Here is a 24712-nt window from a genome sequence, read left to right as displayed (position 1 = left end):
GGGTGCTGCTATGCAAAGTCCAATTATATTAAGGCTATTATATACAACTGATGTTGTGGCATGCATATCTACAGCAAACAGTTTTGAAAAGGCAAATACTCTAAATATGTGCAAACGTAATGGCGATTTCACGGATTAGCACTAGTATTTCTATCATATACCCAACCTCAGACATACAGTGGATGAAACCTTCCAGATGTACTACAGTTTTCATGTTCAACTTCATAAGGAACAAGGTCCACTGAAAGTAAGACTAAAGGACTGCAAGGCTGCAACTGAAGATGAGCTCAGAAAAGAGGCAAGTCAATACATGTTCCTTCTTCAGATTCAGCCAAGCAGGATTTCAGCAAGTTTCCATGTAAGGTGCCAGGACTTACAGAAAGCCACAAAAATTCCCACAGGTTCCAACACTTAAGCCTTTGATGCCACACCATCAAGAGGAATTATGGCATATACATAAAAGTTGAGCTGAAACCTTGGTTTAATTGTGGCATAGTAGGGGCTAAATGAAACGGTCGTGTGGACTGTCTTTTTGAGTTAAAAGCTTGTAATGAATATATTGTGCAAGACCTGGAGCGGGATCAGATGGCCATGGATCAATGTGTACTCAATCGATGCACTTCAGAGAAACAATGATGAAACTTCTTTAAAGTCGAGTGCAAATGCTTTCTACGAATGTCATTTGTATGACAGCATACATTGAATAACGCGTTGGGGTTTAAAACTGTAGTATAATCTTGAGAACCCTTTTTGTTTCTTGCATAATACACTAACTAAGGAACATCAAACATTCAAAAGAAACAATGTTACAATCTTACCAATGCATATCTCATCATCTGTTTCTGCATCGCCAATGCACTGGAATTTAAACTCGTTCAGCGATTCTGCAAACTTTCTCTTCGCAGTGGACAAATCTGTAAAAGATGTGACGAGATGTGTTAAAATTTATCTGACGAGAATAGCACAAGGTGACAAAACCACAATGTTTTAAGCCAGAAAGCGATAGAACATGCACTGCGCTTTGGAAACTTTGTGGTGTCTGGGTCTTTCAAGACATGCGACTGACAAAGTGAGTGAGAATTCAGTGAGGGAATGAGAAAAAGAGACTGCGAGGGGGAAAACGTCCAAAAAAGAAAGCTGAGGAGAGACAGAATGAGCCCAGAAGTCCCTAAAAATAAATACCGTTTGTCATGGAATGAGAATTTGGCTGGTCAGATCAGATTATAAATCGAAGGCAGACCCCTTTTGGTTTTAGATTGTCATAACTTTGGAAAAAGAATAACAAACAAATGAGAAACTTGCACGAAAATGAGCCGAGCTGGATGTCAACCTCAGTAGCACTTTTGAGTTTGAGGTAAACTGCATATGCTGTACTTTATTAGGAATTCATTATACTTGGAAATTGCAAGCCAGTTCCATAGACTCTCTATATACGATTGATTAATCATTAAGATCAGCTGAATTAAATAATAGATAAACTGTATGGGAATTTGAAAGTAATAAAGTTTTCCACTTTAGTTTAGGGATCAATTCTCACTTTTAACTGGTTGCTTAAGTATGCATATTACTAGCATATTGTCTGTTATTAGTACTTATAAAGCACATATTAATGTGTTATTCTGACCATATTTTAGATCCCTTAGTCCTACCCCATACCTAACCTTAACAACTACATTACTAACTATTAATTAGCAGCAAATTAGGAGTTTATTGAGGCAAATGTCATAGTTAATAGTTAGTCAAAAGAGAGAACCGTGTGACCAAAAATGTATATAGATGAAACACATTATGTGTAGTGGAAAGGATACTTTGTAATTTTGCGTATTGTACTAACAATTGAAAGCATGCTGAAATGCTTGAAAAAAAGTTATTTGATTTGTACTAAAAGTTTTGAAAATGTACTACAAAAATACTACTACTACTAATAATAATAATCATAATAACAAAAATGTAAAATTCCTAGAGCTCTGTAAAGGGATTTGGCATAGAAGCTATTTTTAAAAGTATCACTCACAGCGATATGAACCGAACATTCTGTATGTGATTGTCAAAGTGTCAAAATCAAAAGCACATTTTGGGCAAACTGTGTGTAAATTCTCTCCAATACAAATGACACAAGTGATACACTTTATAATCAACTCAAGGGCAAGTTTGCCAGCATACAAATACATTATACTTTTTTCAGGACATGCATTTACTTCTTGTGAAACATATTGACCCAGTTCTTCATGGAAAGAAATATGATTCTGTTTGGCAATGGCTTGCTTTGGCTTACCAAGCTAGCAGGTTACAATACATTTTACAATGCATGAACAAAACAGTAAAATAGTTTAACATGCAACAATCTCCATACTAACAAAATTCACACCAATTACCAGTTAATTTATGACAGAAAAATCTCTATAAGTCTGTTATGACCTTCAGTCATTTGTCTGTTGTTTCTTTGCTGCCCTCTTGTGTTTTTTTTTGTGTATGTCTATATTTCTTTTCAGGAAGGCGGTTCTTGGAGTTAATTGGATGGAGGTGGCGATTGGTTCTTATCCTTGCCTGACTTGGATAAAGGATTCCCCTAAAATGCTGATCGAGGCCTCTTGTGCCATAGTACTTCTCGTTGTATCGTAGTGCCGCGCAGTTGTGTGTGTTTCTGCTCCGTTGTTATTTGTTACTTCTGATTGTGAATGGTTAACTGATAACTTATAGATAGCTTTTGAAATAGGTTATAAGAATTTGTGATAAGGGACGAGGGGATAGACGCCATTTTATTTCTGTATAAATGTCTTTATTATATTGTTTTTGGGAAAGGGAGTTAGGTAAGTTGTAATTGTATTTTATTTTTCTTTCATTTCGATTTAGGGAAGATAGAGGTTTAATAAGTTATTTTTGTTTGTTATTTTGGCCTTGTCTTCCCTGATGCTAAACCCTTACTTTTTCAAAATAAAAGCTTGTTAATCATTGTTCTCTCTGGCATAAGACTCTCCTTTCCTTTCTGATGCGACCGACCCCTAGACGGTCGTAACAGAAATTGGGGGCTCGTCTTAAAAACCGAAATTTATACTTCCTCTTTTATTCTTTTAATTCTCTTTTAAAGAGAATTTGTGAACTTGTTAGAAAAAAAAAGGAAAAAAAATCAATGAAATCGGAAGCTTGTGTTTGTTGCCGTGTTATTGCATTTTAGAAAAGACCGATGAAATTTGCTTTGTATATTTTCGTTTGGCTAGTGGTTTTCAATTTAAGGGGAGGGAATTGAAATGTCTTGAAATTTGAGTTGGAAAAATTTGCAATTCAACCTTCTGTTGAACAATTGGACATTTGTCGTAAGGATGATTTATTTTCGATTGCTGAGTTATATCAAATTAAAGTTCTTCGTGGTGCAGTGAAGCGAGAACTCAAGGAGGTGATTTATAAGCATTTGGTGGAAAATGGAGTTTTGCCGGAGGTGAGTGAAGCGGGTGTTGCAGATCAGTTGCCAATTTCCGTGGGTGAGGGGGCGGAGTATCCCAAACCCGAGGAGATGGCCGGCATGGATCCCGACGATCTCCCTTCTTCAATTGATCCTCGGTTGGCAATCAGACTAAAAGAGCTTGATCTAGAGTTAAGTAAGCAACGATATCAAAGTCAGCTGGTGCATGCACGCACGGTTGAAATAGAATCTCAACGGGCAATCAAGCTCAAGGAGTTGGAGCTCGAGCTCAGGAAGTCACCGGGTAGACATTCAGCTGCTGATGCGCTCGGCGTGAGCATACCAGCGCCGTTACCCATAAATGCTTCCACTCCGAGTCCTATTCCTGCACCTCGACGAAATCCACAAGTAAGTCAACCTGAATTTGATGTTAGTCGACAAATTTCACTCGTACCGCTGTTCAGAGAAAGTGAGGTAGATACTTATTTCACGGTGTTTGAGCGGATTGCTGCTACGTTAAAATGGCCGCGGAATGTTTGGCCGCTGTTGCTGCAATGCAAACTCGTAGGTAAAGCCCAAGAGGTCTGCTCAGCATTAACGCTTGAACAGAGCTTGGATTATGACGTGATGAAAAGTGCTGTATTGCGTGCGTACGAGCTAGTCCCGGCGTGCATCGACAAAAGTTTCGAAATCTTGTGAAAACCCCTAGCCAAACGTTCGTTGAGTTCGCTAGAGATAAAGCAAATTTGTTTGATAGATGGTGTGCTTCAAACAAGGTAGACACGTTTGAGCAACTTAAGGAGTTAATACTGTTGGAGGAATTTAAGAATTGTCTGTCGGAGAAAATCGTCGTATATTTAAATGAGCAGAAAGTGTCTTCTCTTTCTGAAGCCGCAGTTTTTTCTGATGAATTTGTACTTACGCACAGAGTAGTATTTTCACCTGTAAAGCGTATTGTTCCTAGTCGAGGGTGTCCTTCTAGAGATACTGCTGTAGTACATAAGAGAGTAGTAAGTGTAGACGGTAAGGAAAACCGCGAATGCTTTTATTGTCATGAGGTTGGGCACCTCATTGCAAATTGTCCCACTTTGAAGCGCAAATCAGGTAGAAGGGAAAACCCTTCGAAAAGTGTTGCTTTGATCGAGAGCTCAGTTTTGTTACTTGGGCAAAACGAATCTATAAGTTCGCCGGTTGAGTCAACTTTTGAACCATTTATTTACGATGGTATAGTTTCACTGACTGAAGCCAGTTCTGAGATGAAGCACATTCGCATCCTCCGTGATACTGGCGCCGCCAATCGCTTATCTTGCAAAGTGCGTTGCCATTTTCTGAAAAGTCTAGTTGTGGTTCCAGTGTGTTAGTTCAAGGGATTGATCTTACGATAATTAAAGTTCCTTTGCATCAAGTGTTTCTGCGATCGGGAATTATTTCAGGGAGTGTTAAACTGGCACTTTGTGCACAATTACCTGTTAAAGATGTGTCACTCATTCTTGGGAATGATTTGGCAGGTGACAAAGTTTTTGTCTGCCTGAGGTAATAGATACTCCTGTTGCACCTGATGGTGATGTGTTGTGCGAGGAATTTCCTGATGTGTTTGGCACATGTGTTGTTACTCAATCTCAAGCATGTAAATTTAGAGATACCGTAGATCTCTCAGATTCTTTTCTGAGTGTTGACAATTTTAATAGTATAAAGAAAGGTGAGGATACTGTTGACGAGAAGTGTGTGCACTTCCGGTCGATTACCCATTGGTAAACCAATGTTGATTGAAGCTCAGCGTACTGATCAAACCTTAAGTCATTGTATAAAAGCTGCCGTCGAGCTGTCTGATTTGTCCGTGCATCCTGTGGCATACTACTTCGAAGAGGATGTTTTGATGCGTAAGTGGTCTCCACGTCATGCAAAGAGTGACTGGAGTACTGTTTTTCAAGTAATTGTTCCGAAGCCTTACAGACAACATGTACTGAGTGTAGCTCATGATCACGAACTTTCAGGTCATCTGGGCATTCGCAAAACTTATGATCAGTTGTTGAAACATTTCTTTTGGCCTTCCATGAAGTCGGATGTAGCTAAATTTTGTAAATCTTGTCATGCATGCCAAATTGCTGGTAAACCAAATCAAATACTTCCTCCTGCTCCGTTGAAGCCTATACCTGTATTAGGAGAACCATTTGAACGAATCCTGATTGACTGTGTGGGGCCATTACCTAAAACAAAGTCTGGAAATTCTTATCTCTTAACGTTAATGTGTGCATCCACCAGATTTCCTGAAGCCATACCATTGCGTTCTATTAAAGCTCGTACCATTGTCAAAGCAGTGGTCAAGTTTTGTACTACTTTTGGAATGCCGAAGTACATTCAATCTGACCAAGGTACTAATTTTATGTCTAACGTGTTCGCAAAGGTAATGAAACAGTTAGCTATCAAACATCAAGTATCCAGTGCGTACCACCCTCAATCGCAAGGCTCTATCGAACGTTTCCATCAAACTTTAAAGTCAATGCTCAGGACCTTTTGTGTGGAATATGAGAAGGAATGGGATGAGCACATTCCACTCTTGTTATTCGCAGTTCGAAATACTACCCAAGCTTCTCTTGGATTCAGTTCTTCCGAGTTAGTTTTTGGACACACAGTTCGTGGTCCATTGAAAATTCTGCAAGAACAAATTCTGTCATCCACTCGTATGTCGCCAACTACCAGTGTTTTAGATTATGTCAGTTTATTTCGTGAACGCTTGCATTCAGTGTGGAGGTTGGCAAAAAGCTCACTCAGTTCAGTACAAAATCAAATGAAAACCCGCTACGATAAAAAAACCGTCACCCGATCATTTCAGGCAGGAAATAAGGTTCTCGTTTTAATTCCAACGCCAGGTTCGGCGCTCCAAGCAAAATTCGCTGGTCCTTATGGGATAAAAGAGAAACTTGGAGATACGGATTATATAGTTGAAACCCCCGATCGTAGGAGAAAATCACGCGTCTGTCACATTAATATGCTTAAGGCATATGTGTCACGTTCTGATTCTGATGTTCGCAAATCTGTCGCTACTGTTGCACCAGTTACTGTGTCACTGTCAGAATACGCACCCGAGAGTGATGATTTGAGAATGAATAGTGCATCATTTGCAAATACTGTTGGAGGAATTTAAGAATTGTCTGTCGGAGAAAATCGTCGTATATTTAAATGAGCAGAAAGTGTCTTCTCTTTCTGAAGCCGCAGTTTTTTCTGATGAATTTGTACTTACGCACAGAGTAGTATTTTCACCTGTAAAGCGTATTGTTCCTAGTCGAGGGTGTCCTTCTAGAGATACTGCTGTAGTACATAAGAGAGTAGTAAGTGTAGACGGTAAGGAAAACCGCGAATGCTTTTATTGTCATGAGGTTGGGCACCTCATTGCAAATTGTCCCACTTTGAAGCGCAAATCAGGTAGAAGGGAAAACCCTTCGAAAAGTGTTGCTTTGATCGAGAGCTCAGTTTTGTTACTTGGGCAAAACGAATCTATAAGTTCGTCGGTTGAGTCAACTTTTGAACCATTTATTTACGATGGTATAGTTTCACTGACTGAAGCCAGTTCTGAGATGAAGCACATTCGCATCCTCCGTGATACTGGCGCCGCCCAATCGTTTATCTTGCAAAGTGCGTTGCCATTTTCTGAAAAGTCTAGTTGTGGTTCCAGTGTGTTAGTTCAAGGGATTGATCTTACGATAATTAAAGTTCCTTTGCATCAAGTGTTTCTGCGATCGGGAATTATTTCAGGGAGTGTTAAACTGGCACTTCGTGCACAATTACCTGTTAAAGATGTGTCACTCATTCTTGGGAATGATTTGGCAGGTGACAAAGTTTTTTGTCTGCCTGAGGTAATAGATACTCCTGTTGCACCTGATGGTGATGTGTTGTGCGAGGAATTTCCTGATGTGTTTGGCACATGTGTTGTTACTCGATCTCAAGCATGTAAATTTAGAGATACCGTAGATCTCTCAGATTCTTTTCTGAGTGTTGACAATTTTAATAGTATAAAGAAAGGTGAGGATACTGTTGACGTAGAAGTGTGTGCACTTCCGGTCGATTACCCATTGGTAAACCAATGTTGATTGAAGCTCAGCGTACTGATCAAACCTTAAGTCATTGTATAAAAGCTGCCGTCGAGCTGTCTGATTTGTCCGTGCATCCTGTGGCATACTACTTGAAGAGGATGTTTTGATGCGTAAGTGGTCTCCACGTCATGCAAAGAGTGACTGGAGTACTGTTTTTCAAGTAATTGTTCAAGCCTTACAGACAACATGTACTGAGTGTAGCTCATGATCACGAACTTTCAGGTCATCTGGGCATTCGCAAAACTTATGATCAGTTGTTGAAACATTTCTTTTGGCCTTCCATGAAGTCGGATGTAGCTAAATTTTGTAAATCTTGTCATGCATGCCAAATTGCTGGTAAACCAAATCAAATACTTCCTCCTGCTCCGTTGAAGCCTATACCTGTATTAGGAGAACCATTTGAACGAATCCTGATTGACTGTGTGGGGCCATTACCTAAAACAAAGTCTGGAAATTCTTATCTCTTAACGTTAATGTGTGCATCCACCAGATTTCCTGAAGCCATACCATTGCGTTCTATTAAAGCTCGTACCATTGTCAAAGCAGTGGTTAAGTTTTGTACTACTTTTGGAATGCCGAAGTACATTCAATCTGACCAAGGTACTAATTTTATGTCTAACGTGTTCGCAAAGGTAATGAAACAGTTAGCTATCAAACATCAAGTATCCAGTGCGTACCACCCTCAATCGCAAGGCGCTATCGAACGTTTCCATCAAACTTTAAAGTCAATGCTCAGGACCTTTTGTGTGGAATATGAGAAGGAATGGGATGAGCACATTCCACTCTTGTTATTCGCAGTTCGAAATACTACCCAAGCTTCTCTTGGATTCAGTTCTTCCGAGTTAGTTTTTGGACACACAGTTCGTGGTCCGTTGAAAATTCTGCAAGAACAAATTCTGTCATCCACTGTATGTCGCCAACTACCAGTGTTTTAGATTATGTCAGTTTATTTCGTGAACGCTTGCATTCAGTGTGGAGGTTGGCAAAAAGCTCACTCAGTTCAGTACAAAATCAAATGAAAACCCGCTACGATAAAAAAACCGTCACCCGATCATTTCAGGCAGGAGATAAGGTTCTCGTTTTAATTCCAACGCCAGGTTCGGGCGCCCAAGCAAAATTCGCTGGTCCTTATGGGATAAAGAGAAACTTGGAGATACGGATTATATAGTTGAAACCCCCGATCGTAGGAGAAAATCACGCGTCTGTCACATTAATATGCTTAAGGCATATGTGTCACGTTCTGATTCTGATGTTCGCAAATCTGTCGCTACTGTTGCACCAGTTACTGTGTCACTGTCAGAATACGCACCCGAGAGTGATGATTTGAGAATGAATAGTGCATCATTTTTATCGGCTCGTTTGCCAAATTCTGAAACCTTGTCGAATTTGTCAGAAAAATTGTTACACTTGTCTGTATCAGCTCAGGTTGATATTTTAAATCTTGTTGAGAAATATCCAACTTTGTTTAATGATTTTCCTTCGGTTACCCATGTGATAAACCACGACATAGATGTCGGATCACATGCCCCAGTTAAGCAGAATGCTTATCGTGTAAACCCACGCAAAAGACAGTTAATGAAGCAAGAAACGCAGTACTTGTTAGAGCACAATTTAGCCGTTCCTAGTGTTAGTCCATGGTGTTCCCCATGTCTACTCGTCCCTAAACCAGATGGGTCCTCCAGATTCTGTACCGATTATCGTAAGGTTAACGCTTTAACAAAAGCTGATTCTTTTCCACTTCCTCGTATGGAAGATTGTGTCGATCGAGTAGGTAATGCTAAGTTCGTAACTAAATTAGATCTACTAAAAGGATATTGGCAGGTGCCACTTACAGATCGAGCATCAGAAATCTCTGCTTTCGCCACTCCCGATGTATTCATGCAGTATCGTGTTATGGCCTTTGGACTTCGAAATGCTGGAGCAACGTTTCAACGGTTAATGTCCATAGTGCTGTCTAATGTGTCTAATTGCGAGGCTTATTTGGACGATGTAGTGTGTTATACTGATACGTGGGAAGATCATCTTAACACCTTGGATGGTGTTTTTAAGTGCTTGAGAATGCCAATTTGACTTTGAATTTATCAAAGTGTGAATTCGGTTGTGCCACCGTTACATATTTAGGAAAAGAGGTGGGAAATGGTCAAGTTCGTCTTCTTAATTCGAAAGTACAAGCTATTCTTGATTTTCCTGTTCCTATCACCAAGAAGGAACTTCGATTTCTTGGCATGATTGGTTATTACCGATGCTTTTGTAAAAATTTTTCAGTTGTTGCTAGTCCCCTCACTAGACTATTAAGTAAAGCAGTTTCATTTAAGTGGTCTTCAGAATGTCAGTCTGCCTATGAAGCTTTGAAAACCTTACTCTGTAGTGCCCTGTACTTGCTGCACCTTGTTTTGAGAAAACGTTTTTACTAGAGGTTGATGCTAGCGGTTCCGGTGTAGGTGCCGTTCTTCTTCAGATGGGTGCTGATGGTTTGAATCACCCAATTAGCTTCTTTTCAAAGAAATTTCACAAACACCAAGTTAACTACAGTACCATAGAGAAAGAAGCTCTTGCTTTAATTCTCGCTTTGCAACATTTTGAGGTCTATGTTGGCTCTAGCTCACAATCTATTACAGTGTATACAGACCACAACCCTCTTGTGTTTTTGCAGCGGATGGCAAATGCAAATCATCGTCTTATGCGTTGGTCTCTAATCTGTCAAAGTTACAATTTGGTGATCTGTCATAAAAAAGGTATTGATAATGTAATTGCTGACGCCCTATCGCGTGTTAATCAGTAAAACCATGGTGTTTTATTTTTTTAGTGTGGGGGTGTTATGACCTTCAGTCATTTGTCTGTTGTTTCTTTGCTGCCCTCTTGTGTTTTTTTTGTGTATGTCTATATTTGTTTTCAGGAAGGCGGTTCTTGGAGTTAATTGGATGGAGGTGGCGATTGGTTCTTATCCTTGCCTGACTTGGATAAAGGATTCCCTAAAATGCTGATCGAGGCCTCTTGTGCCATAGTACTTCTCGTTGTATCGTAGTGCCGCGCAGTTGTGTGTGTTTCTGCTCCGTTGTTATTTGTTACTTCTGATTGTGAATGGTTAACTGATAACTTATAGATAGCTTTTGAAATAGGTTATAAGAATTTGTGATAAGGGACGTAGGAGGATAGACGCCATTTTATTTCTGTATAAATGTCTTTATTATATTGTTTTTGGGAAAGGGAGTTAGGTAAGTTGTAATTGTATTTTATTTTTCTTTCATTTCGATTTAGGGAAGATAGAGGTTTAATAAGTTATTTTTGTTTGTTATTTTGGCCTTGTCTTCCCCTGATGCTAAACCCTTACTTTTTCAAAATAAAAGCTTGTTAATCATTGTTCTCTCTGGCATAAGACTCTCCTTTCCCTTTCTGATGCGACCGACCCCTAGACGGTCGTAACAACGTCGAATTACATATTAGTTTTTGCTTTGGTATCAATAATCATTTACTTTTACTAGTATTGGGATTGACTGCTAATATTTGGCTAAAGTGTCAACCCTACTTCCCAACAAGAAGCCTATCAATTTGTTATCTACGGACGCAATTATTTTAGCACTCGGAAATCCAAGAATGGATTGTTAATTAGTGGCCAGTGCTAAAAATAAGCAGCTTCTGTTGACATCCACATTTGTCAACATGTGCTCCAAGAACACAGAATTCCCCAAAATGTTTCTCCTCCAGTGTCCTCTGCTTCCTGCCTTCTGCCCAGCGACACAGTGGTGCCGTCCAAGGAAGGAATGCGCACATACAGTTGTATATGCATGCACAAACACTCACAAATACAAGCCAACAGGAAATCAAATAAAAAGATGCAGCATTTTTCTTTCCAAAGGCTCCAGTGGAATGCTGCTGACTCGTCATTATGTGACGTCTGAGCTTTAGTTAACATGTTGCTTGCCTGCCCTGCACAGTACATTTCCTCTACTTTTTAGAGGCTTTTCTAAGCGAAAATAACCATTGACGTCATAAAAGGTAAATTTAATTTTCTGATATTATTAGAGACTTCTTATAGACCTCTCTATGATGTAACGTTTGCTTTTTTCCTGCATGTTAAGATCATCACATGCTTGTTGGCCACACCACGTAACTTTGATTTGATAGACAAATGTTGTTCAAATACTTCAAATAATAATAAAGATTATCCCAGACAAAGATTTCATTTTCTAGAATTATATCCTTCTAATGAGGTTTTTTTTGTCTCAAAAAGCATAAAAATATAAAAATTTAATTAAAACTACCATCACAGAAGAGGTGTGTTCAAGTCCAATGCATGTTTGCATTTTTTTTTTTTTTTTTGCACCATATCATTTGACTGATACTCTGAGGTGAATGTCACCAAGAAATGTCTTGGTTATTTCAAAGTCCCTTTCAAGGAAAGTCCGTTCACTCGGCCGCCATATCTGCAACGTCTCTGGGCAGCTCAAACAATACCAAGTCCTATCTAAATCTCTTTAAGACAAATCATGTCACTCGGCGGCCATCTTTGAAACGCCTTTGAAATCTCTTTGAATGGGGAAACATCAAATTCTCCAAAACTGTTCACTAAGCTTACGATTAAATTTCATATATGAAATCACCAAAGAAATCTGACAACAACTGTATCATAAATGTTGTTTATTTTGCTCAAATAGTGTTATAAAAAGCTTATTTTTCAGGCTATATCAGCCAGTGTGCATGCGCAGTCCTCAGCGCATGTCTCAGAACTCTGACTGTTTCTATAGCAACCCGGACTTCTAACGGCCGATGATGTGCTGACCTTACCGATTAGGGATTGGCTCTTTCATTCAGAAGGCGCGTCTTCCTGCAATTGATCGGCCATATTGAGCGTTGCATTTTCCCCCATTCAAAGCTATACGAGTGAGTCTTGGGTATTCAATAGTCTTTGTCTAAATGAATGGAGGATTCCTGAAATCTCAAAAACTGCTCCCTGAACTCGCAATTAAATTAAGTATTTCAAATCAGCAACAAAATCTGAAATGAACTGCCCCATGAATGTTGTTTCTTATGCTCAAATAGCATTTAAAAAGCTTATTTTTCAGGCTGGACCAGCCAATGCGCATACACAGTCCTAACGCACATATGACTGCACATGCGCATTGGCTGGTCCAGCTCCAGGTTTCTATGGGAACCGTAGCTTCTAACGGCTGCTGCAGTGACGCAATAAATTTACCAATCAACAATTGGCTCTTTCATTTAGAAGGCCACACTATCCCGCCATTTGCGCATTGCACTTTCTCCCATTCATAAATATAGGAGTTAACCGTCTTTGTATTTCTAAAGTCTTTGGTTATTTTTACATTAGCTAACATCTGTAAAGCTATGGAAGCCTGTTTCCAACACTGAAAAAAAAATAAGAAGAAAAAAATTTTGACTTTTTTCTCTGAATTTTTACACATATTCGCTATTGCGAGTTCTAAAGTCAAATTCTGAGAAAAAAAAAAATATATATATATTTTCTTACAATCGCGAGTTTATATCTCACAATTCTCACTTTATAACTCACAATTGCATGAACTTAGAATTGTGACTGTATTTCTCAGAATGTGACTTTATACACATGATTGTAAAGCGCTTTGGGTGTATTGCAATACACAATAAAGCGCTATATAAATGCCTCATTCATTCATTCATTATATCACGCAATTCTGAGTTTGTAACTTGAAATTGCGAGTTTATATCACGGAACTCTGAGAAAAAAGTCAGAAATTAAATTAAACTTTAATCACAGAAGAGGTGTATTCAAGTCCCTGCATGTATGAATAGCCACCCAACCTTTTAATTAATTAATTACATTATTAATTTATTTAAATAAATATTTTTATTATTTTTTAAAACTGAACTTAAAATTCATATGTAAATATATAAATAAATGAATGAATGACTGAATGAATTGTTAGTTAGTTAGTCTATTTCATATACACAAGGAACAATAACATGCAATTGAATGCTGTTGTTACTCCCACAACTTGCAGTGTTTACACGTCCACAGTGACAATCAGATGTTGAAGTGAGAAAATGGAAACACTTGAAGTATGTAATCTGCACTTGTTTTGAAAGTTTCCTGTCCTGGGATGAGACGGAGCGCTGCTGGTGTGGAACGGATACCAGCTGCTGTCTGCAGGGAGCTCGCGTTTCTATGAGGGAGGATCGGCCCTCCCAAATCCTTCATCATCATGCTCATCAACTTTTTCAGATGTTCCTGAACACGTGCTTTTTAGTGGCAGAGGTTTTAAACCATTAGAATGAGATACAAGTGGCTTCATTGCTAATGAACGAATCATACAAAGACCTACAGCCTTCTTTCTGATTATCGAGGAGTACTCTAAAACAACAACCGCGTGACAATAACTATTAACAACTCGATCTCGGTTTGCTTTCTTTTTGCCCTCCGTTAGAAAATGTCAGTGTAGTTAGCTTTCGGCTACCTGCTTTATCGAAAGGGTAGGTTTAAACACATGAAATACAGTTTCATCTCAACATATTTATCATGCTTCTCAACATGTGTGCAGTGCAACCTGGAAGTGTTTTGGAATGCTAACAGAAAGATGTCATGAACAGAGTCATGGCAGAGGCCCAGGAGCACATAACTCAGCTTCAGCCAAGTGAAGGAGTGTAATTTGTCTCTAAAGACCATTACGGCAGACACTTAGCAGTCACTTTGTACAAACCACTGACTCTGTTAAACATATGCTGTGTGGCGGTTATGCATTCACAACTATATGCCAAAACCTGCATCATAAACCTAAAAATCACTGTCTAAAGAGATCTGTTCAAATTTTTACTGCAAATTTTGGTAAAAACAATAATTATGAGCTACTTCACACTGGGTGTGAAAAAATTCACAGAGTAAATGAAGTACAATTTTAAAAGTATCTTAAACTGTACTGTACTTACACGAGAAAACATTTAAAAAGTATATCTTGTATGACATGTATTGAAATATATTTGTAATTACACATTTTGTAATGCTTAAGTTAGTAGTACATGTAGTGCATATACTTATATGTAACAACTAGCATCCTACAATGAAGAACTTTGCAAAATAAGTCTGCTTTATAGCATGACAAGAGTATTAAAACTGTAAAATGTCATTATTACAAAATGCAAATTTTACATTTCAAAGTATACATAATTATATGCAAGTGCAGTTTTTTTTAAATATACTTTTAAGCTTTGAAATACACTACAAGTGTACATTATTTTATTTATTTGTTTTTATTTTTACAAGTTATGTGGAACATCTAAAGGGACCATATTTGATTTTGAGAGCTACAATGCAAATTATCAGTGAATAATGTACATTTTGGTCTGTTCCTCTCACAAAGCTATTGTATGAATCGAAGTGTATGAGTCACATAGGCTGCTATATGCTACTTTTGAGTTTGTTTGTTTTTTGACAATATGGAACTTGGCAGCCTGAGGCCTTTTTTACTTTCATTATTTTGCAGTGCACAACAAATGGGTAAATGATGACAAAATCTTCTAATATATTAATTCATATATTAATATAGAGCAGAACAGATGATAAAAGCCTTTGTGATGGACGCCAGTGAAGACCTGGAAGACACATCTCTCCAGATGGTCCAAACGGCAGAGCTTCCATTACACACAGCACTTTACCAGCAGGGAGCTGTACTGGGCCACACAGCGAGAGCTAGTCAGAAGCCAAAGTCTACTCAGCAAAACACCACCACATCACTGCTAGACACACACATTATAATGTCCTGTGAGACATCTTACTTGGAACTCTAGTAGGTAAAAATCAATGAAGATGTAATTAGAAGAAGATGCAGATATGCATTCAAGTTCATTAATTCATAACAAAACGAACACTTTCTGACATGTGGACCATAACAGGGTTGTCAAAGACCAAACATGTTGCACATGAGAATGGGAATTCACATAAACTACGGAGAAATAAACATTAAGTCATACTTGTAATGATGTCATTGCGATAGATCACACTGTTAAGGCAGGGCGCAGAGTCAATTCCTATTGCAAAATCTACAAAACACAGACTACACAGGATGAAGAGAGACCGGCATAAACCAATGCATTTCCTTTTTATATTTTGCACCAATAATTGTTTGGTAACTATGTCATTTAACAGATACTCTGAGGTGAATAACATCAAGAAATGACTTCCATTTTTACATTGGTATACGTATAGTGTATGTTTCCGCAACTGATTTTTATTTTTTATCTTTTTAAAAGGTAATTGCGACTTTTTATCTCACAATTTTGACTTTTTTTCTTGCAATTGCGAGTTTATATCTCGCAATTATGACATTTTTTTCTCAGAATTGCATGATATAAACTCACAGTTCTGCCTTTTTTCAATTCTGAATTTTACATCTCGCAATTACAAGACTTTCTTGCAATTACAAGTTTATATCTCGCCAACAGATTTTCTTACAATTGTGAGTTTATATCTTGTGAGTTAATAAACTCACAATTCTGAGATATAGTTGCAATTCTGAAAAATAAAGTCAGAATTGCGAGTTTATGTTTTGCAATTCAGACTTTGTAACTTGCAACTGTGAATTTCTATCACGCAATTCTGACATTATAACTCACAATTGAGAGTGTATATCATTATGAGAAAAAAGGTAAAAATTTTGATTAATTTCTCATAATTGTGACCATTTTTCAGAATTGTGAGATTATCACGTAGTTCTGACTTTATAACTTGCAATTGTGAGTTTATATCACGCAATTCTGAGAAAAAAGTCATAATTGCAAGAAAGAAAATTATATATAAGAAAATACAACATGATTCACTGCAACTTAAGTCAGAACTGGGAGATGAAAAGCCTTAGCTTCTACCTTTTTGATGTTTTAGCACACAAAATGTCATTTCTTTTCAAAACAAGGCCAATTATGCATTTTTAAGATTAACAACTTTGTTGATTACACAGAACACCAACATGAAGGAGACAGACGAGCAGTCGCTCACAGAACGAAGCCCTGCAGTTTCACTCTACACCCTCTAATTGACCTCTGTGGAATAGACTCTTGTTGTTTTTGGGTCAATTTCAGAGCACTACAATTTCTGCTCATTTAGTTTAGTCAGCGAGATAAGATGAAAGCTGTAGCCAGCTGGGATTTGTGCGGTGGCTGCGCTGTTCGCGGTTGCAGCTGAAGTACAGTCACAGCAGTGTTAGCAACTCGATAAGCATGAAATGACTTTTTAACCTTTCAGAAATGGCCGATGGAATACATTTCCTCCGTTTGCAGCTCTCAAGGCATTAAAATGGCAGTTAAATAGTCAGAATGTTTAAATGCCATTAAAACAAAGCTTGTGCTTGCTCTGCTGTCATAGCATGCACACAGGAAGTGGATTCTGATGGAGTAATGATGGACCATGAAAGTGGATTTCCGAACACTGATACACAAGTCCTTCAGAGCGGAGGATGGTGGTATGCAACAGGAAAAGGAAATGAATAACAGGGTAGGAAGTGAGTTATAACAGGATACTTAATACCTGCAATGTCAGCAACTACAACATGATTCAATGCAACTTAATGACTAAAGGCACTGTCCCACTAGCTGACTCAAACCAACACGATCTGGGTCAAGGATGTCACAACTACAAACTGTTGACATCATTGAAATGGAATTACACTAGAAATGTAGAAGCACAGACAGTGGGGTAAACAGTAAAATGTTTGGCTCATTGGAAGTCTCAAAATGCAAAAATGATGTTAGATTGTTTCTTACATACTTCGTGAAGCTTTCAAAATAAAATGTTCGGAAATTAAATGTCCAGTGAGTAGAACTAAACTGATAACACTTTATCACAACTTGTGTTTCATGGGACTTGTACCAGAGAGTTCACCATTGCATATGCAATGCTGTATCAGGTGAGCTACAGAGCAAGTTTACTATATCAGAAAAGCCATACATAAGGAGCTGGATACATAGTTCTCATGTACATGTATACATGCTAAAGTGTTTGAGGTCGTAACATAATATTGTGCAAGAAACAGTGTGAAAATTATTCTTTATTTACTGTTTATTTTAGTTAGAAAATGCAGTAAATTGTATGTACAGATACGTTTTTGTAGAGCTACAGCAGTTTTTTTTTTCCAATGTCATCTGCACAGAAAAGCCAAAATAAGTCAAATCTGCCATTTTTTCTGCTTGTTAGATATTGTGAACCTAAATTTGCATAATAGCCTCACCCACCAAACACTGAATGGCTGGTGCAGCATTAATAATTCATGTTATTCAAATAACAGTGTAATCAGCACAGAGCACTTTGCGGAGATTATGGCTGTTTAGATGGCAGTATTCTGGGCCATTAGCATATACATATGATTAAAATGTCAAACATCAAGTCAGAATTATACATAAGGATACAATTAGCAAAGCATGAGCAAGTAGCCCTGTAGCAAACTCTGTCTTTGGTTTGTCTTTAGTCATGTTGGTTCTGTGTCATTCTTTTGCCCTCTTTGTTTACACTGTGGACAGATGTACTGTAAATATACTGTCTGCACATGGTAGAAGTGGTTGACATGACAATTCAGCATGAGGTATTATATAAAAAAAATACAAATATTTTCTAAAACAACATTTAAATTGCTAGTCTATACTGCTTTTATACAATAATTCAATAAACAGAAATGAATATTAAGTAACTTGCATTACACAAGCTATTTTGTTAATGTTTGTTCCACAAATGAAAATAGTTCCAAAACAAGCCAAAGCAGAATAAAGCATTGTATGTTGAACACACAACTGAATCCCCTTAAACAAATAAATAAAAAAAAGTGAAGAAGAGTGCTTAATTGTATTGAATGCACAACTTGTGTTCTTCAAATGTTAAAAGCAGTTCTAAAAAATTGCTCTTGCAAATACAAAATTAATTAAATAAAAGGCCACTTAAAAGTACTTACAAAGAGTATACATTCATCACTGTTTTAACACACTTTTAAACACTTAATGTCAAATGAATAGTTTTAAAGTACATTTTAAATTAATGTTTTAATAATTTGCCATGCTTTAAAGAATTATTTTGCTGACAAACATCCTAAAGCATATGTAAAGCATTTGATTTAACTGTGTTATTCAGTATTACACTAAGTTAATATATTTTAAATGTACTGAATTGCAACTTCATCGCTACTCAGTGAATGTATACCATATGTACAATAATTGCATTATGTATGACTTTTTATAAATGAGTCATATTTTTTATATTTTTACACCAAACTACTTTTCTGTTTTTAATATTATAGAATTTATGTATATAAAGTTGATTAAATTATAAAGTTCATTATAATGTTTATATTGATAATCTATTTCACTATTTTATTTCATTTTTTAACATGGTCAAAAAAAAAAAACACAATCATTAGACTTATTGCAGGCGTCAGTCCTAAATTAAAAATTGAACCAATATTTCTTGAACACTCCTTTATTTCTAAGCATGTGAGCCTGCCCATGACACTGGTTGAGTCAATATTGTTGCATCAGGCAGTTTGGGATGCTCAAACTAACAGAGCACCACAAAGTTTACACTTTGGGAAATATACCAATGAATGGCTTACTTAGTTGTCTCTGCATATTAAAATGCGACAGAAAAAAAGTATTGTAAAATCCACAGAATTACACAGATTGTGTTAAATGCCACTTCAATACTATTTGACAAGTAACCCTTCCTGATTCCAAGTTTCATCACATGCATTGGGTCATTACGGCTGAACTTGTTAAGACCCATAGATTGGTCCACCAGATTGCATGCAAGCAGTACTTCAGTTAAAAATGATGATGATGTACAGCAGCTGCTTCCTGAAGGCAAAAAAAGAGTAAACCAGCACAGAAACAGAAAGAAGAAACATCAGACGTCACACAGTGTGCACAATGAAAGAGACTTTAACCTCAACAGCCTCTATACAATATCCTGTTAATTACTTGCACTTGTGTAAACAGTCTCACAGAAGTGTGAGATGACAAGAGTGAAAAACAGGGAGAAAACCAGGAACAAAGATGAAAATTAATATTGGCATATCATGAAAAACAGGATTTTCTTGCTCTTCTAACAGAACTTGATCTACTATGTAACGTTCACAACTCCAAACTCAATCCCTGGTCCAAAATCACCATTTATTGAAACTAAGTTGTATAAGTCTTCATGTTATGGTATCACAACCATGTCCATGCACATTAATAAATCAAGAGCTATTCAGCCCTCCCTGATGAACTACACCATATGATACATCCAAATAAGTTAGCCAATCATAACAAAGACCATTTACATATATTGGTCTTAAAGGTACAGTAAACAAAACATGGTAAGTAAACATATGGGGAAAATCCTAATAGGATAAGGAAAATGTATAGAGTTTTCAGGCCACATTTTGCAATTGTTCTCTTTGTATTAGTTAAAACAGGCAAAACAAAACAGCCCATGAAACATTAGATGTGGCTGTTTTGTATATTCAAAGTGTGATAAGTGCGCACACAGACAACCTTGCATGTTTTGCTTTTGCTGGAAAGGTAAACAGGAGGGGTCTCGTGACATGGATCTGTTTGTGGTGCACAAAAGAGAGCAGTCCAACATGTGCTGGATACACACCCTTTGTCTCTGCTAAAGCTGCTTTTCATTCAACCAGCAAGTGTCAGCATGAAACACAGCGAGCAGGTGTGTGTGTGTGTGTGTGTGTGTGTGTGTGTGTGTGTGTGTAGGAAAAAAATTAAAGCAAAACATATAGGTGAATGGCACTGGATGGTTTAGAATGTCATTGACATTGACTGTTGCCAAGACTGTCATGCAGTATCACACAAAGACCTGCCTTAAAGTTTAAGTGTGTGTTCTTTGTTATTTGTTTGTTTATTTTAGCCTAATATGCAAAGAAATCTATTAAAATATTTTTAGGTTGATTTCCCAAAAAATGCATTTGGAGTGGAGCTATCTGTTTGTGCAATCAATAATATAAGTAAAGAGTGTTCAGAAAATATGTTTAAAAATTTTTTTTTTAATTGTTGGTGAAATTAAATGTTTAAAATGTTTTTTTTTACTTATTTCTTATTTTATTTTTATTTTTTTTATTAGCAATTAGCTGAACTTTAGAGAACTTCAGGACCCACTTAAGTACTTATATTTATAGGTATATATGTTTATATGTATATGTCTTTGAAATTTGGTTAATATATATATATATATATATATATATATATACACACACACACACACATAAATTTACTTATATTTATTTATATATATAAGAAATAAGAAATATATGCAACACATTTGTGTGTGTGTGTATAATATATATACATTATTGCATCCAAGATAAAAGTTTTTGTTTACATAATATATGTGTGTGTGTGTACTGTGTATATTTATTATGCATATATAAAGACACACGCATACAGCATATATTTTGAAAATATTTACATGTATTTACGTGGATAAATTTATATTCATATATCATATATATAAAAAATAATACATTATATATGATTTATATTTAGGACCTAAACGTAACATATTTTTCTTAAATATATACATGCATGTATATATATATATATATATTACAATTAAAATTCATTCTAATAATATAAACATTAAAAAAAATTCACATGGGTTGGCAAACATCAATAACAAAGAATATTTTCTTTGGTTTTCCAGAACTTTCTAAGGCCTATCATCTAATGCCAAGATGGCAGAGAGAAGGACGACTTCATGCCCAGTCTCTGGCAGCAATGCCATTTAAGGGCCAACTTTCCTTAATGTGAAGATAAAAAACAAATAAATAAGGAGTTTGGTCTCAATGGTGTCTCATCTTTCAAGCCTTCCCCCATCTTTTCTATTCTTTGGCCTGTCCCATATCTATTCTCCACCCTCTCTATCCCGCTCTCTATGCAGTGTTCGGCCACATAGCTCCCGTCTCCTAGCAACAGCGACAAAGAGGTTCCCAACAAAGTCAGGAAGATTTCTTTCTTCCTTGTTCCCCCCTCTGACGAAATCCTACGTTAGAGATTCTGGCTTTTGGTTTGGCTGATGCTGACACAGCAACCAGAGGAAAAAGAGGTTTGGAGGTCATACTAAAAAAAGAAAATTAAATCACTAAGCTCTGTACGGAAGCACAGTACGACCCCCCCTAGTTTCCGGCTCTGCTGATTTCAGACATTTTTAACACGCTGCTGCAACAATGAAACTAAATGCTGCTTTGCAACAGGAAAGGGCTCAACACTGCATGAGCAACAGAATAAAATGGTCATGCATGCATGGTTTACCCAAAGCAATTCTTACAGTAAGATATTCACTTTATATAAAACTTTTAGTTTAACACTTTTGAAAAAGAAGTGTGCTTAATTGTATGCAGTGTACTTGAAATCTTAAAATTATATTTTTATATAACTGTACTTGCAGATAATATAATATTAATGAAATATAAGGCCACTTATTGCAAGTGTATATAAAGACACTTTGATGGCTATGTTTCAAAATACACTTAAGTACACTTAAAATAATTTTAAATTAACTATTTATCTTTTGTTGTGGAATCAAGTGTCCAAAAACATTACATTCAGTTTGCACTGTATTTTTTATGTGTATTTAATTTCCATAATAGATTTTTCACAATCAAGTGTATTTTTTTATATGTGTTTTTAATTTCCATAATAAATGCTCTCTGTAAAATTATGCTAAAGCGTACTCCTTTTAATAAGGGACTTTTTATGTCCAATGAGTCAGGAAAAGCATCACTATTGTACTGTTTAAGACCCTATGCAAAATATAATTAGATGTATATTAGAAAATGATATCTCGATATTTTGAGGGGTTTTATGCTGGCACTTTGGCTGGTTTAGGCCTGTCCTATATAAATAAATAAATATGACACTAAAACTGCCAGTAGGCGGCAGCAAGTCCCTTAATGAGTGATTCAATGACTCATTCATTCAAATGATTCGTTCAAAACGGTTGATTCATTTAGAAAGGAAGCAAGCGGCTGACTTTATGAATGGATTATTGAATCATTGATTCGTACAAAATCTGATTAATTCAGGAACAAACGACTCCTGTATTTTGCTCTGAGACACGCAAATGTTCTGGTATTGAAATGTTGCCATTTTCATTGGCAAAACAGAAAAAAAGAAATATTGTGTCTAAAATATAACTCTTTCAATATTCACTTCTTATTCTGAACTGTTATATGAAATGAATCGCACCCATGCGCTAATATTCAGGAAAACAGCACTCTTGCTTGTGTGATATTACTTATAGGCTATAATAAATATCACACACCCATAATATGTACTTATATCACACTTATTCCTCAACAAGCTGCATGATTTTAGGTATCAATAATGTTCGATGTACAAACAGTGCTGGATAAGTTACACATTAAAGTTTAATTATAGGGTCAGGTGTAGTGCAAAGCTATAGTTGGTAATTGTGCTACAGTGCTGTTAAAGTGCTATTCTCACATACTGTGTACAGCAGTAAATATTTTTGTCACATGAATGACAACTGAGTCACTGGATTGCTGTGTTTATGGGGAATTACAAGTTGCCTTGTGGAAATATAACATCACAGAACAATGAAACAGTCTTAAGAATGATGCATTTGTATTTATAAAGGAAAATATAAAATAGGACAAACAGTTGCATTGTAACAGATTCACCATCGACAGAAAATTCAGGCTAAAAACAGTCTGTTCTCTGATGTTTTTCTTTAAGGCTAACTATCTAAAGTAGCTTTCGTATATTGAATGAATTAAACAGCGTCATAAATAAACAGTAATGTAGATGGATAAGACTGTAGAACAACACTGCCATTCCAGCTGCTGGTTTTCCCATGAGTCTATAAATGTTGAATGAAGTGCTAAATGAAGCATTGTACCATATTATTCGACACATGATATAGATTATGCTTCTACAGGCATGTAATCTCATCATATGTTGCTAACTAACTTTGCTGTAACCTCATTATAGTAAAAGACAGTACATCTGGCCCAGCTGGATTACAAAAGAGCCATTATGGACAATTAAAAACGAGTCAATTAATCCAATAAAATGATTGGGTGTAATTAGCATTCCTGCACCTGGCTCACAGCTCTAGCTGTATGACACTTGACCTGAAAGAACCGCATCCGTTATTCTGGCTGACAGGTTACGGAGGTGACTCCATGACCTCTTTCCGTCAGCTCTCATTATGAATGGGGAAACTGTGACAAATCTGGGAAAGAAGCACAACATAAATGTGCATGCAGTACTTTCAGTCAGTAGATAGCTTTACATGTCAACAATGAATGCATTGTAGATATGTCCAAGTAAACTTCTCAAACAGAGGCGGTTGTATGGCGTGTGAATATTCAGAGCTTTGCCCAAACCTTTTTGAATGCATATGAGCACATTCTTCAGTGAAATATCGGAATAAATAGAACTTAGCAAAGAAAAATGCTGAAGCGTTACATCTGCAGTGAGCTTTCGATGTGATCGGACCTAAAAAGGTCCCACTAACCTCAGTCTCGGGCATTTTTATTTATTTATGTTTTTTTACTTCATAGTCTTCCTTCTGGAAGTCACTTCCCACCACTGAATTAAAAAAAAGGGAATTGTGACTTTTTATCACGCAATTCTGACTTTTTCTCTGAATTGCATGATATAAACTAGCAGTTGCCAGTTATAAAGTCAGAATTGTGGGATATAAATGAGAAAATATAAAGTCAGTTTTTTTTCACCAATTGTGAGTAAAAACTGTTTTTGTGCCAGTTTTTTTTTTTTTTTTTTTAACAGTTTTTATATCTCACAATTCTGACTTCATAATTTGCAACTACAACAATTCTGGAGAAAAAAAAAAAACTTTAATTGCGAGAAGTTAATTTGCAATTGACCTATCGGTAAGCCCCGCCCCCCTTAGTTACTGTTGCAAACTCGGACATACAAACGGAGTTGCTAACTGTCTTTTTGTGAAACCTGACAGCTGTCAGTGTGAAAACCTTCTTGCCACTATAGCTTTTTAATAAATTTTGGACACAGAGGGACCACCATTCAAGTGGGACTTAAATATGCCATGGAGGGATATATAAAAGATTTTAAATAAATATTTTGGGTATTAATTTGGAAGCGAGGGTTTACAGATCATAATGCAAGCGGGAGAAGTCTCATGTTACGTTCGTCACGATCGCGGATGACAACATGCAGGGTCAACACTGTTCTTGTATTGCAGGGTACGAATAAATTC

The 24712-nt window shown here is 36.8% G+C and overlaps 1 protein-coding gene across 3 annotated transcripts in view; it reads right to left on the bottom strand.

Moving 5' to 3' along the window:
* The window catches only part of LOC131528448 (rho GTPase-activating protein 26-like), a 101244-nt gene that overhangs the window by 56096 nt on the left and 20436 nt on the right, over window positions 1-24712 (bottom strand). For all 3 annotated transcript variants that reach the window (XM_058757566.1, XM_058757568.1, XM_058757567.1), the window contains exon 2: window positions 819-914. In XM_058757566.1, coding sequence (XP_058613549.1) covers window positions 819-914 — 96 coding nt within the window. The remainder of the gene's footprint in view (window positions 1-818; window positions 915-24712) is intronic.

The sequence above is a fragment of the Onychostoma macrolepis genome, chromosome 21 (assembly GCF_012432095.1).
Source record: "Onychostoma macrolepis isolate SWU-2019 chromosome 21, ASM1243209v1, whole genome shotgun sequence".
Classification (NCBI taxonomy): Eukaryota; Metazoa; Chordata; class Actinopteri; order Cypriniformes; family Cyprinidae; genus Onychostoma; species Onychostoma macrolepis.
This window is presented reverse-complemented; position numbering and strand designations above follow the sequence as displayed.